Source organism: Pseudonaja textilis, chromosome 3 (assembly GCF_049901715.1).
Source record: "Pseudonaja textilis isolate UNSWEBS1 chromosome 3, rPseTex1.2, whole genome shotgun sequence".
NCBI lineage: Eukaryota > Metazoa > Chordata > Lepidosauria > Squamata > Elapidae > Pseudonaja > Pseudonaja textilis.
In genome coordinates, this window is record NC_141992.1 from 99,213,639 (window position 1) to 99,229,549 (window position 15,911).

The window sequence follows — 15,911 nt, forward strand, 5'->3', positions numbered from 1 at the left end:
GTCTAGGAATGTATCTTATTGAACCAGTAAGCCTCTCTTAATGCTACCATTGAGAGATGGAAGGAAACATAATGAAATTCATAAGACTATATTTTTCTCCTAACTGTAGTCATGCTGTGACCCTTATAAAGCCTTCGAAAAGCCATGGCTTTTTTTGGGGGGTGGGGGGCAGGGGAGACGAGGAGAATTGTAGCCTAATGCATGGCAGTATAAAGAAGGTTGCTTCTAGAAAGCATGAATTTGCTTTTTGCAATCTAATTCTGTTCTCCCTCTGTTTTCTACGTGTCACAAATCTTTCAGGGAGTTGTTTGCTTTTTTAAATATATACATCAGTTTTGCATATAGGCAAATACCTGATAATTATTGGTGTCAGAGATAATCCTATTTGCAGTCTGATCTCAGACAGCTTTTTAGAAATTTAAACCTTTCAATGGCTATGGTTACAGATTATAGTTACAAGGCCCATCTTTTTTAAAAATTAACCCATTTAAGGGTGTCATTTTTAAAAACCTTAATAAAATAATTAGTTCCTCACCTCTTTTTCTGATCTATCAATTTGGAATCATAATACTAATGTTCAAACTTGGTTTATCAGGTTTGGCTCCTCATTTTGAGTTTGCACCAGCTGAGGTATGCTGGGAGAATCTAGAGCATCATCCTTGTAGACACCCGTCACCCGTTAATTCAACTGGGCACCAACCAGATGTGGACCAACAGCTGCATCCTTCAGAGAGGACTGTTGCTAGTTTAGAGGCTTGTTCAGCAAAAAATGACCAAAATTCCACTTTGTCTCCAGGAGGCCTTTCAAATGATCCTTCTTCACATCTGAAACAGCCATCAGGTAAAGATGGGTGCTTCTGCAGCAGTTACTCATGACATTCTGTCAGTTGACTTTAATAGAATAGAATAGAATAGAATAGAATAGCATAGCATAGCATAGCATAGCATAGCATAGCATAGCATAGCATAGCATAGAATTCTTTATTGGTCAAGTGGGATTGGACACACAAGGAATTTGTCTTGGTACATATGCTCTCAGTGTGCATAAAAGAAAAATACATTCGTCAAGAGTCAAGAATCATAAGGTACAAGGAACGTAAGGTAAGGAACAATAGGGGCACCCTTACTGTTTGTTCCTATTGCGCCTTATTCTTCTCTAGTGGAATGCAAGGACATTAGGGGTAGACAGTGAAGAAATTACTGAAGGAAACAAATATATTTAATCTAGAAAAATACAGTATATATATGTTTAGTAGTGGATTACACTTTACTTAAGGAAGCACGAAAGAAGAGGAATAATTGTTCATTCAAGAGTAGAACACAAGGCAACCAAAGAATTTTAAATAGAATTTCAGCTTTAAGTACATTTGGTAAAATACCATATTCTCCCTCTGCTGATTGTAATGATCTAGAAATAATTAAATTAGACTAGTGAAATTCTACATTTAAAACTCAATTCAGCTAATTTCAGGCCTGTCTCTTTTCACAAATATTGTTGACAATGCCAGGCTATATTTATGCATTAAGCAATTTATTTTTAAGCCATGAATGGCAGGAAGACAATCCTTATCTTGATGTTAAATCCCAAATGCTCCTGTTGAAAGACAAGAGCTTTTGCTAATCCTTTGGTTTTTAGGGAATCTAGGAAAGACATGGGTTGTTTGAGAGAGAAGGATGATATGTTTTGATGGGTGATTTTGAAGACTGTGTAAATAGTGTAATGAAACCTCACCAAAGAAGGAAAAATAAGAAATATCTAAGCACGGAGATGCAGGCCAGAGATCCACCTGCCTGTGTCACTCCATTCCACTTTAGTCAGTCTTTTTCTACTCAACTGTTTTACAGCAAATCCTTGTAATCCTGGGGCTGTTCCATAAACTTGTAAAACCTCATTGGTGTTTTTGTTTTCTGAACTCATACTCCGTAATGTGGGACTTTCAAATCCAGAGAGATAGACATTTGGCCCACAACATGCCTGATATCACTATGGTGGAAAAGATAAAAGTGTGATTTATTGATACTGCAATACTAGGTAATGCACAAATGGAAGAAAAACAGCTAGAAAAAATAACAAAATAGTGTGATTTGCAAATTGAATTTGAGCAAGTATGGAGGAAAAAAAATCAATAGTTGTACCAATAGTAATAGTAGCCCTTGGAGCAATACCCAAAGAGCTGTCTAGATAAGTGGGAATTTTCAATTTATTAGACCTGAATATCCTGATTTTGCAAAAAAAAAACCAATACAAAACCCCGCCCTACTTGGAACTGCCTATATCTGTGATGGCGAATCTATGGCACACAGCATGCAGCCCCCTCTCTGATGGCATGCGAGCTGTTGCCCCAGTTGAGCTCCGACGCGCATGTGCATGTGCTCCCACTGGCCAGCTGGCCTTCAGGTCTCTACCGTACATGCACAGAGTTGGTGGGTGTGGCAGGGGAAGGAGACTTTAAAATCTCCAGTCAGAGGTGGTATTTGCTGGTTTTCCAAACTACTCAAAATTTCCACTACCGGTTCTCCAGAACTCATCAGAACCTGCTGAATACCACCTCTGGTACTGCAACAATTTTGCAAATTTCCAAACTATTCCTGTATGTTCTTGTTTGGATCTAACTGGCATTCTGGATCAAGGTGGATATTATCTCTGAGACCGATGATGGCTCTTTCTGTGTCTTTTCCTCCTAAGAACCATGGAGACCCTCCAGTTTAGTTTAGAATTACCACTGGGCATACATGCTGGTAATTCCTCTGTGCCATAATCCAAGTCTATATACCTTATTTTTTCTACAGCACTATTTGTCTTGATCTTTAATTGGTATTTGTGATTGCTTCTAGGAGAAAAAAATTTTGTAGGGAAATCAGGCCACAGATTGGATTCAGGAAACATCTACAAAATAGCTGCTAAGGAACAATGAGACCTTATTTTGTTTGACTGCTTTCTAAAAGCACATTAAACTGAAGGCTAAAATAGATGTGACATAAATCACACTGGTTTGATGTTTTTGTTGCTTTGTAAATGAAGAGGCAGGTCTTGCTATGAAATGTATGCATTTTCTTTTTACTCGCCCAGGTCCCAAATCCTATTTTTCTTTTACAGGATGTCTCCAAACAGAGACCAATGAAAATATGAGAGTTCAGAGAGCAGAGTTTTATTAAGAAAAGGAAAGAGGGAAGAGACAAGCATCTCCTTCTTTCTGCTCCTGGGTTAGTAGCCCAGGTATTAAAAACAAACACAGAAATAATAGGTTGAAAAAAAAGCCTTGACTTTTTTTAGCCAGAAGAGGGAGTGCTCTCTCCTCCTTTTTTCTGAGTTTTTCAAGCACTTCTGCTTCATGGGATATCAGTGCTGCTTTTCATCTGAAAAAAAAAACAGGGAAAGTCAAAGTCCTGCATGAGTGTGAGTGTGTGTGTGTGTGTGTGTGTGTGTGTGTGTGTGTGTCTGTGTGTTTGGAATTAGTTTCCTAAGCTTCTGTAAACAGTGATGCCTTTACAATGCTAAACTAAATGTTAAATTCCTCATACATCTATCAGAAAGTTTATTTTACCCACTCAGACAAAACCATACCTAACACAGTGATACACGAGGAAAAATTAGCATTGTTTAACATTCTTTGGAAAATAATGAAGGAGATGTAATCATAGCAGAAAGCGTGTTTTTCTTCTCCCAAATAAAATTGGAATGAGGAAGGTTTGTAGGTGAAAATGTTTCTGACCTGTTTTTGTCTGCCTACTTCCATATATAGCGATGCATCTTTGTCAGAAGCCAGAGGTTTTTGTTGCCCAGAGATGCTTCTAGGGAATGAGGGTGTTCTGTGGGATATTATTCCACTATTTATGGGAACACAATTTCGAATATTGCTCTGAAATTTTGTTTGGCCTGCAGGGGAGACTGTGGAATCTTGTGAGATGGACCATTTTCCTGGTGATCCAAAGAAACACATTCCAGAGCATCAGGTGAGAGGGGGAGAAGAAGAAGGTCCATGATGGTGGCAGGATCCAGGAGTCAGATCTAAGATTTTCCCCCCTTCTTTTTGGCAAACATAACAATCCTAGATTAATTATTGTTTCAAAGCCATCCGGGTGGGAAATTTTAATAAGCCTTTGGTCAGAGTCTTATGACATTTATTTATTTATTCATTTGATTTTTATCCCCCCCTTGTAACTTTTATAAATAACTCAAGGTAGCAAAGAAATCTAATACTCCTTTCTCCTCTTATTTTCCCGACAACAACTACCCAGGCAGATGGGTTAAATTAAGAGAGAGTGACTGCCCCAAATCACCCAGCTGCCTTTTGTACCTAAGGCAGGACAAGAATGCGCAGTCTCCCAGTTTCTAGACCAGTGCTTTAACCACTACACCAAACAAGCTCTCATATATATGCCACCTGTGTTGCTGACTCTGCTTTTTAAAACTAGGGACACTGAATTGAGACATCCCAATTTCTTATATTCCACTAGTGACTCGTGCAGGGGTAGGATTCAAATTTTTTAACAACTGGATATGTGGACATGGCTAGGTGGGCATGGCCATATGACTGGGTGGGCATGGCTTCTTCTTTTTTTGCACACAACCCCCCGTCCCATTTTTTTTTGGCCTCCTGGGCCTCAGGGAAGCCTCCTGGAGGGTGTTTTTGCTTCCAGGAAGCTTCTCTGAGACTCAGAAAGGCAAAAAATGGAGCACAGCACCCCCCTGTGCTTCATTTTTTGGCCTCCTGGGCCTCAGGGAAGCCTTCTTGGGCATTTTTGCTCCCAGAAGGCTTCCCTGGGGTCCAGGAAGGCTAAAAATGGAGTGCAGGGGGCACGCACAGCACTCCCCTGTGCTTTCTTTTTGTGCCTCAGGGAAGCCTTCTGAGGGAGCATTTTTGCTCCCAGGAAGCTTCCCTGGGGCCCAGGAAGGCAAAAATCAGAGTGTGGGGGAAAGCACAGTGCCCCCCCCCCGCATGGCCCTTTTTGCCTCCTGAGCCTCAGGGAAGCCTCCTGGGCGAAGCAGTAAGACAGCGAGGGGGATCCAGGTACAGCTGATTGTTGGAACAGCTGATCGTTGGGAGGGAAAAAAAGGAAATACCTTAAGGAGTGACTGGGTGGGGGAGAACACAGTGATGTTGGGCATGCCTGCGATGTTGGGCATGTGTGATAAGGACTGACTGGGCAGGGAGGGGAGGGGCGGGCAGAGAGGGGCAGGGCCAGCCAGGGGCACAATTTGCCAGTTCTCTGAACTGCGCAGAATCACAACAACCGAACTGGTAGAATCCCACCCCTGCTCATGTGTTATAAAAAGCAGCAGTTCTGTGATGAAATTAGATGTGTGAAATTTGAATACTAAGACTAAATTCTAGTTGGCCTTGAGAAAGTCACTTATCTCCCTCTTTACATCTTTAACAATATTGATTTGTTATAGGAATGGAAACAATGTTGATTTGTCTCACTAGATTTTGACTTAATCTCAGTCTTACAAATAGGATGATAAACCAATTATGGCTTTAAGCTACAAACAAAACTATCATTCAATTATCTCTATGGATCTGCTCTGTTCGGGTTACCTTGTGGTGATATTTTCTCTTTGATGCCAGGCCACTTTCAATGCACGGTCCCGGACTATCTCTGAGAGTTCCACAATAACCCTTTCAGAAGATCCACCTGAGTCCCCAGAAGCCTCCTGGGATGAAACATCATCAGAGAAGAAATTAATGCAGAATACAGAGCAAGAGATAGTGAAGGTGAGGCAATCTCGTTGAAATTTCAGCTATTATTATCTGTAAATTATGTAGCTGTGAATGCTAGGATTATATTCTATTCTATCTTGAAGATGATGGGGTCATTGTAGGCAATTGACCCATGCTGAAATTCATACAACACATAACCGCATTATGGCAGCCAATTCATATTAACTAAGAAATAAGCTGTATTATATTTTTCATTTGTTACATTCCAGTGAGTAATATGCAGGATTCAGTTCTGAAAAAATCAATTTAAGATCTAGCAAAAGAGGCCATCATTGATTTACTTATTTACTTTAAATATATTTATTTGCTTTAACGTGTGTGTGTATTTATAACTTTTGTTAAAAATAATTTTTTTTCAAAATGTCAATAGCGATGGAGTCATCTGGATTTCTGGAAGGAGGTTGATAAACAGGGTAAATGCAATTGACAAAGTCTCCTCCTTTTCCATGGTCCTTATATGAGAGAGGAAGCCTAATTGTCCCTGCTTCAGATGCACAAACTGAATGGATTTGATCTACTTGAAATAGATGCTCATGAATGGTTTTTAAAAGCCAAAACCAACATATTAAATTGTACCTGACACCTGCTGGTGACCATTGTAGAGCCCTAAGACCTGGTGTTAAGTCTGAATAATGACTGTCATTCTCTAATAGCAAGTTAGAGCAGTTATAGTCTCTGAGTAGTCTTGAAGTCTAGACTGCTTTGCAAAAATCTAACTGGGACATGACAAGGGCAAGAGTCAGGGTCTCCAGGCCTCCTCCAGGAAAAGCTTCAAGTGATGCCAGTGCTGAGCAAAGGTCCCTTAATTATAATCTCCCATTATCTATCTATCAATAGCCATGAATCTGAGCGATTCACAAACCACAGACCTGTGATTTCATAGGGAGAACAATCTCTTCCGGAATGATCACTGGTTCAGAGAAAGGCATCATATGGCAGTGGTTCTCAACCTGCGGTCCATGCCACCCTGGGGGACACTGAGGTCTTCACAGGAGGTCCCTAAAGAAGAATTGTTATAATTTAAATATTGAGTTAATATTTAAATATTATTGAGTTAATATTTAAATATCGGTGGTCTGTGGTCATGGTCTGTGGCCTCCAGTATTTGAGAGGTTGCCTTAAAGAGGAGGGGGTGAACTTATTTTTCAAAGCACCAGAGGGCAGGACAAGAAACAATGGATGGAAACTAATCAAGGAGAGAAGCAACCTGGAATAAGAGAGAAACATCCTAAATAAGTGAGAACAATGAACAGCTTGCATTCAGAAGTTGTGGGTGCTTCATCACTGGAGGTTCTTAAGAAGAGATTGGACAGTCAATTGTCTGAAATGATATGGGGTCTCCTGCTTGAGCAGGGGGTTGGACTAGAAGACCTTCAAGGTTCCTTCCAGCTCTATTCTGATTGATTGAAAAGGTATTTAAAGTGAATCTGTGACAAAGAAAAGACTGCCATATCTTTTTGTACAAACTGCAACTCAATTTTCTTGGGCTTCAACTTTAATCTATTTCTTCCCAATTTATACAGCCTTCAGGCACTGGTCAGGGTCCCTATGACATCCTGGTATCACCAGCTTGGCCAGGATAGAGACGCCTATCTGGGTATAATCAGAAAAGTGACAATACCTCATCCCAAACTGATAGAGGTCCCAGCAGTTTACATAAATATTAAACAGGAAAGAGACAGAAGTCTTTGATACTCCCTTTTGTAGCAGGTAAGGTGTAGACCTCTCTTTCCCACTATTGCCAACTGAAACCATCCATTCATGAAATCATTGGAGCCACTGTAAAATATTGCCTCCATTTATATATGATTTCAAAATAAGGGTTATATGAAATAAGAACATGTTGAGTCTGTGTAATGGATCTTCCATGTTTAGAGTCAACATGCCATTCAAGATTAGGTATGAGGACAAACAACAGGGAAATTAGTTTGTTTCCATGCCTACATGTGAGCTTCTCATAAACATTTAATTAGGTTATTTTGGAAAGATAATGCTGGACCAGAAGAAGAATTAGAGGAATGAAAAACCACTGTATATGAAGAAGATGAGGTTGGGGGAGGCTCATATTCTCAACAGTACAATGTGAGATTCCACTTCTTCCTGCCCCTTCATAATTTCTTACACTATTTTACACAATAAGCCCTATGATATGCTTATGGCTGGATCAGAGACTCAATGTCTTCTATGTTTAGAAGAAGAAAAGCCCAGAATTCTCCACTCAAGATTTTGTATCCCTTCAGACTTCTGGTTTTGGCTGGTTCCGTTGGTTCCGTTCCAAGGCAAATAAAGATGAAGCACCATCTGAAAAAAATCCAGTTGCTTCTTCGGAATCAACTGCTTCAGTTTCTCAGGTAACACAAAGCCCTTTTTTTATTTTTAGAAGAAAGAATTGGGTGGGGGAATTCAGCAATGTGTCCTCTTCAGAAAATTCTTTCTGTGCTTCTAGCAGAACAACACAGTCTAGCAGAATCTAGCAGAACAACAGGAGCTACCATGAATGATCTTTTAACTGATAGCAGTTCTCAAAGCATCCAAGGAAACTCCATCTTGAAAATATAATCCTAGATCTATCATTTTAGGAAGACTGAATAGAAAAAGTGGGATCACTATTGCTTGTACAGCATATTTGCATTTAATAGAAAACCAGTAAGATACTGGAATCATTGGAGTCTTGCATTATATCTGCTGGAGGCTTATGTGGTGGGGAGGGGGCGACTGAACTACAAGGGAAAGGCTGGAACTGACAGCTTCATCTGACACAAAAAAAGTTTAAGGATTACCTTGTATGCTCAACAGAATCAAATAGTAAAGCTTTTGTCAGATTGTATCATTTTCAGCTACTGTGAGGATCAACCTTTAGAGCATCCCTAATGAACCCAAGTAAAAAAAGAACAACTGTAAGTAAAAATGAATGCCATAGTCTGTTTGCCGATAGAAGAACAGCATGCTGAAGTGAAAACTTGGCAGGATCCTCTCTGACATTTCTTGTTTGTGCAGAAAGGTTTTCACACGGAGGAACATTCTTTCTTCCTTCTTGCGCCCTGCAGTTGGTGTGTCTAAATAAAAATCCACATATGCATTATTCATGTGTTGTCTCTTGTATTGGCTATCTTCTCTTCCACTGCCCTCATCTCAGTCTTTGTCTGTTTGCCTTCCCACCTCAATTTCCAACTTTGTACATACCGCATAGTACCTCCAGTTCCCACTGTGAGTATTTTGTTAATATTTATGATGTTGTTAAGGATTTATTGGATTCTTTTCTCTTCCCCCTATCCTGGCTTCAGATTAATTTTTCTCTAGCATTTCTTTTCATTCATTCTTTTTGTTTCTTCAGAACCTAGAGATAAAGAAATACTTGCTTATTTTTATTGATTGCTTTGCATTTTATTGTGTGGGGATAATAACTTCGTTAATAATGCAATTACTGATACCAATAACAGGCAACCCTTGGGAATCTTGAGTAATCTCAGAAAACTGGATTGAACATGGTTAACACTTGGATGGAAACTACTAGGAAATTTTGGGCCTGTAAGCTAAACTGGGAAGTCAGTAAAGATCCAAAAGAAAACAATGGCAAATAAGGATGATATGTATTTAAAGTTGTTGATTTATATAACTACCCTTCTCACAAATGTAACTCTGGATGGCTGATCCAGTCGCATATGATTATCCTAACATCCAGTGGATATCAGAGATGTGATGAAAAGAAGTACGTGTACTTGCCATATAAATAGGATCAAAGTTGTCTTTTAAAATAACTAAGAGAAATGAGACATCTTGCCTTTTTTGCTTCATAAGTTTAGGATTCAAATCCCATTTAGAAGTCTTTGACATGAATCAGATTAGCAGAGAATAAGGAAGGAAGAAGAAAGGGGTTCTTTAGAGGAGGAGGAGGAAGAAGAAAGAGAACCAACAGAAAAGGCCCAGGGAACTGTCTATCCCTGAAACTTGTCTTTAGAAATTGATCCTCTCTCAGGTTTTCTCAGACAATACTGTGTTTCTTGGCTCAGAAGTTAACTTTCAATTTCTTGACTAGATTGGTCGTTTCTTCACTTTCTGAAGTAAACTTACAGCCAGATGACAGCTTTCTTTGGGGGAAGGGCATTTAGAAAATAAGAATAAGTAACTCAGCTGATGTGTGCTACAGCAGTTATAGATAAAATGGTGTCATTAAGAATAAGATGGAGGGATGGTCATACTTAGGAGAACCTCGGAGTTTTCAGAAGTACTCCTCCCTCTATTGAATTTCCCCCCTCAAATGGTCCAGACAAGACTGAATAAGTTTAGTAGCCTCGCACTGAACAGGCTGGGCAGATGTGGCTAGAGTTTTTATTATAGGCACCCTACTATCCAACGAAATGTTGAAAAATGAAGTGAGATGTTTTGTATCAACAAGCTCACAAAATATCAGTGAAAAAAAGACCTTCTGATCAATTTGCTTCATTTTGAATTTCCCTTGGCAAAAACAATAACGGAAATGCAATGGAAGTGTACTTGAAACTTCTAAATTAAACATTTCTTTGTAATGTCCTATCATACCTATCTTGGTGCTTTGCTTTATTTCTATACTCCTTTGGTACAAAGTCCTTTGTACTACCAAAAGAAGAGCAAACCTGCCTTAACGTTGACCCCTTACATAGCAACTAATGCTAATCATTGGACAGCTCATGTTCTTCTAGGTCTAGGATTTCTGGGACTCTTGTCAAATAGTTGCTTTCATATTTCAGGATGTATTTATTTATTTAAAAGATGTATTTAAAAGATCCTTCTTATAATGGGCAACTCTGGGTAGTGAACATCAGTAATTAAAAACACAAACAAGAAACCAATACAAAAAAGAAAACAAAAAGAAAAAACAGGCACCCAACCCATAACAAGATCTATTCATGTCTTTGGTTTCTGGGCTCCAATCTTACTATCCCAGTGACTGTGAGACATGCCAGTTCTTCACTGATTTAAGAAAAATGGTGGCCTGCCAGATTTCAAGGGAAGACATGTTCCACAAACTTCTCAGTAAGGGTGAAAGTAATAGCCAGCAATTTTTTTCATCCCTATTGTATATATTCCTTCTCTAGGAGAAAATCACTCAGCCCTTTTTGGTTTCACCCATGAATGAGGCAAAATCTACCGCACGTCATTGCCCTCCTCCCCTTTCTTCCATAGAAGGCAGTTCTTTTCCCAAGAGATATCCAGGTAAATATAACCCTGCATGTTTCGGAATGAATTGCTCAATATTTTGTTAGTTTATTTATAACTAAAGATTTCCTGTTGCCTCAAATTGCGAGATGGATAGGAAATAAAATGATTAATAATAATACTTCTAGGCATAGAAATTTTTGGCATTTCATCTCCTTTTTTTGTGCATTATGAAACACTACATTTTTGGTATACTGCTCAACCTTTAATATCAGGTTCTTAGAGACAGAGAAAACTAAAGAGTTTTTGTCATCAAGGGGCTGCAGTAGAGAAGTACTCCTCCCACAGGTAGTCCTTACTGAAAGACCTCTCAAACTTACCACAGTACTGAGGGAGGGGGAAGTATGATGGATCTTCATGATTGTGACTGTGTCCTAATGGTCATGTGATTCTGATTAGGGTTTTGGGCAACTGGCAGTCCCAATTTCAATATCACAGCATCCTGCAGTCACATCAACATCATTTGTGACCTTCACTACTGGCTTCGGACAAGCAAAGTCATTGGCAAGAGGTCACAAATGGTGATCACATGACCACAGATGCTATACCCATGTGAGATTTGCCTAACAATACAGCTGGGACTGCCACAATCACTGTTGTAAGTCTGCGTGGTCACCTGACATTGCACCATATCACCCCGAGGACAACCTGTACTACTTTAAATCTGAGGCATTATGATCTACTGTTGAAAAACATATATCTGTTATTTCTCCAGAAGCTCAAAATTCACAAGGCCATAGCAGCATGGAAGCAAATATCGTTTCAGATGCTGGTGATCAGGTGAGATGAAGAAAACAGTGTGGGATACAAAATGAAACCTTTGGTTTGGAAATAAAAATGTCATTGGGGAGGTCAGAAATCTAGTCAAACAGATTTTCTGGCAATCCACGTTGGAAGAGGAACAAGCCAAATGTTGTGGGAACTTCACTTTTGATGGTAGAGTACATTCTAGTGGTAGGTTACCATGAACCTTCCCAACGTTTACAGTTTCTGTAATAATCTTGAGTTGGGCTTATTGAATATGAAGTTCAGAAATATATGAAACCATAGGAACTTACTTCTTGCTTTTCTTGATTACTCTTGACAATTCATAATTTACCTCCTGATATTTCAGACTAGTTCCTTCGGACATCAGTACAACCCTGGTAATGTGCCTCTACCCACCACAGAAGGAACAGTTCCTTTGTTCAATCCTGCTCAGGTATGTGAGATTACACATATAAAGTGTTGGGGAGGGGGTTTAAGAAAGAGGAGTTTCAGGCCAAAAAACTATATTGTAATATGCTATAAACAGCAACCTAAGAAAGTTATCAATAGAACAATGTGAATCTTTCTAATACTCCTTTAGAATCCTAATAATCCATCAATAATGGAAAGAGAGGCTCATCTAATCTACATAGCACAAAATTGGGAAAGATCAATCCAATTGAACATTTTGCTGCAGACTAGTCAGGAGGGAGACAATAGTTTTCCTTTGATGCCAGTCTCTCGTCCTAGAAGTATATACTTTCTGTATGTATGGAGAAATACCATAGGAAAAGAAATGTATGGGAAAACCAATTGTTCCAATAATCATTACAGCTTCGCCATCAAATATAATTCTGAATGAGTTCATTGGCAAAAAAAATAATAGGTAGAGTGCTGAAACACAGTGTAACATTGATACTTCTCATAACCATCATTTTGGAGCTGCAACAGTGCAAAAATATTGACATCTTAAATATTCTTATTGCGCAGTCAACAATAGATGATCTGAAGGCTATGAAAAATTGCCAATGTTACAAGACAAATCTTTCTTATCAGGTCATTACACCAGCAGCCTCTGGCATTGGGCATCTGCAACAGAATTTTCAGCAATATTACCCACATCATCTGCAATACAAATAATCCAGGATACTTCTGTGACTGTCCCTCTGATCAGAAGCCACTTCCTTATCCAAAGATGACAATTCTTGTGATCTCTTTGCTATCCTTCTTGTTTACTGGCATTTGGATAACAGCACAAATATGAACTAATCGATAAGCCCCTTTTATTTTTATTTGCTTGGCATTTGTAAAAGACAGTTTTACAGCAGATGGTATAGAGACAGACATAAAATAAAAAGGGAATAATGCCGCCCCCCTTATTTTCTGTCTTCCATTCTAAGAAGGGAGCTATTAATAGACTACATTGCCACTTAATACAGATATTCATAATCTATTGAACAACTGACTTGAAATTGTAGTCCAAACATATCTGGAGGGAAAGAACAACAAATGTCTTTTTAAAATAAATAGGATCTCTCTTGTACATTTGCTTGAGAATAAATCTCAGTTGAGATCTGTGTAATTTTGGGGCAAATTAAATTATGCTGCTTTTTACTGAAGAAGAACATATACTTAAACATAGTTACTTGGGAATAAAACTCATTTTTTTAAAATTTGTATGTTATTTGTTAAGAAGTTGTATAACATACTCAGGGTTTGATTCCAGCCTGGTATTGTATGGAGACTCCCCTGTTTTGCTTTCTAGAGCAGGGTCTTCAAACTTATACACGCGCTCAAAGTCATTTTATGCAGTTCACAATCTTGAAATATTTTACATATCATCCCAGTAATAAAACCAAAAATTGTAGTGCAATGAGGTTCTTGTTAATAAAAAAAATGCTGGCAGTTAAATGACCAAAGTGAAATGGCTTTCTTTTGCAATGCATGATTTCTGAATAAAGTTATGTTTGTTAGCATACTGTTGTACTCTTCATTTCTTCAGTTTTGAGTCCCTGAAGATTTTTGTATCAATATAGGAAAAAATTTTTTCCACTGTTGTAGCCCTCAATTTGTGACCTTGTGAATTAGACCGTAAGTGGCACTTTTGATGATTTGAATTTGAGAACCTTGTTCCAGAGTGTATCTCCTCCTCTGACCCCTTTGGAAATTATCTGAGGGAAATCACATAGCTGGGAAGCAGAGATAGGCTACATTGTCCTGAGAAAGCTATGGTCAGCAATAATCCTACCTGGAATACTTTTTCTGGTAGACCTTTTGTTAAGTGCTTGTAAGTTAATCTGTAAAATCATAATCACATTTTTTCTTCTCACTTTGATTTAGGGACTATGCTGCACTGCTGAATTGTCTTTTAACACTATACAGCATTGACATTTGCTTGATACAAATCAATTTGCGCTAGATTTAATACTGTCAATTCTTTGTCAATTGTCGTTCAAAAACATGAGTGAATGAACAATTGTCTTGTGAGTTTCAGTTGCCGTCAAAACCACAATACTCCCAGCAATAATATAGGAAGTGTTGTGTAAAACCAGTAAAAATGCTGTCTCTTCTACCAACTATTTGACATTACTCCAGGTTCCCTAACTTAAAGCTACCATTGAGTTTCCAATTTAGACCTTAAAGTACATGGTATGAAATCCTATGTGGCAAACAGGACAAAATTGAATGGCTTCTGTGCAAAATATTATTAGGGATAGAGAAGTTCCTTGTAGCCAAACCTGGCACCCTCTCATCTGGGAAATGAGTTTTTTTCCCAGCAAATTTTCTCATATATTTCAATGTCTTCTATCAATGTGTTGCTATCTCCTGCTCCATACTTTGAAGAGCTGTGTCAATTTGTGGTGCTTTGAGTGGATGTTCTGGAGTATGAAATTCATAAATACACCCAAGGATATTTCTACATAGAAAATAATAGTCTAGTGTACAGAATTCACCGCTGGGATCTGCTCATGTTCTGAAGGTTTTGGGAAGCTCTGGGAATGCTGTTCATGTGTCAACAAATTTACCTCCAGAGGATGCATTTATATATATTTACAGTGCTTCTAAGCTTTCCCTTCCCAACCCCAAAAGATTCTGAGGAGTGTATGGCATCAACCCAAAACAATATCAATAGCAAATCCAAATTAATGTAAAAAAGTAAAAAAAAAACTTACAAAAGCAAAGCAAAAATAAAACCCAAGGTAAGTGCCCATGATAAGTGAACTGGGATCAAAAACATGTTGGAATAACCTGTTTACCAAATTGCAGCAAGAAGAGGTTGCACATAGTTCTCAAAAAAAACCCCAAAACCATAAAGTGGGAGGCTATTATGGAAAAGATAGGCTACCTCAGTCATGCGCCATGAACCTCAGTAAGGGGTGTGAATTTTCACTAGACTTTCCTAATGATATCCCCAGAGCAGATTTAATTCTGGCAAGGAATTGCCTGATTTATCTCACTGCTGTGCAATTCAGGGTTTTTTAAAAAAATGTTCTCAGACTTAACAAACCAGTGCAGCAAATTTGGGTGCAATTTTATATTGCACTAGCTGAAACTTCTGAGTGAGCTCCAAAGACGCCTTGCAGAGTGGGTTTCAGGAGTTCATCAAATGGTGATCCAGGCATGAGTTACTAAGATCAAGCTTCCTAACTTCCACTGGCTATTTAAGCAGATCACAAGTCAGGAAGAACCCCAAGTCATGAGCCACCTGATTTCTTCTGGAATCACTGTAAAATTATTTCCAATGTTTCCATGTAAGCATGCTTTCTTTTTAGATGGAATCGCTATTATACAGAAAAAAAAAGAATCTAGTTTATTTGTCTGCTTGGTATTAATTTGTCTAATAAAATCACATTTTCAAGACTTCTGAGTATTATTTATGATTACTGGGAGACAAAGAGCATACTAAATAGAGGCAAACTGGCTTTCGTGTACTTTGCTTTCATTATGTATGCTGATCAGAACATGTCCCTTGAGTTGCTGAAGTAGCACAAAAATGTATAAAATTTGCATATATGTCTTCCTCCATGGGTAGACTTGAGGCATCAAATGCGGGAGAGGAGAGGAGGCATAAAACAGCATCAAGGTGTGGACAACCCAAATTGTTTAATACAGTTTTTCCCAATTTGTAATCTGGGGACATATGCTGGTCCCTAACAGCATGGTGAGGAGGTACCTGATGCTAAATTAAACCATTTTTTAATTGCCCAAGTTCCAAATTATTAAATCTTACACTTGCTTAAAACC

General features: G+C 38.6%; 1 protein-coding gene across 3 annotated transcripts in view; it reads left to right on the forward strand.

The window, feature by feature from the left end:
• Window positions 1-13,642, forward strand: part of SEC16B (SEC16 homolog B, endoplasmic reticulum export factor) — a 52,631-nt gene extending 38,989 nt beyond the window's left edge. Inside the window, exons 19-26 of one of the 3 annotated variants that reach the window (XM_087930471.1) lie at window positions 596-841; window positions 3,884-3,954; window positions 5,571-5,717; window positions 7,964-8,074; window positions 10,799-10,916; window positions 11,635-11,699; window positions 12,034-12,120; window positions 12,723-13,642. In XM_087930471.1, coding sequence (XP_087786597.1) covers window positions 596-841; window positions 3,884-3,954; window positions 5,571-5,717; window positions 7,964-8,074; window positions 10,799-10,916; window positions 11,635-11,699; window positions 12,034-12,120; window positions 12,723-12,806 — 929 coding nt within the window. In that variant the 3' untranslated portion in view covers window positions 12,807-13,642. Of the gene's footprint in view, window positions 1-595; window positions 842-3,883; window positions 3,955-5,570; window positions 5,718-7,915; window positions 8,075-10,798; window positions 10,917-11,634; window positions 11,700-12,033; window positions 12,121-12,722 lie in introns of all 3 variants that reach the window. The other 2 variants (XM_087930469.1, XM_087930470.1) reach the window with 2 other exon arrangements.
• Window positions 13,643-15,911: the final 2,269 nt, after the last annotated feature.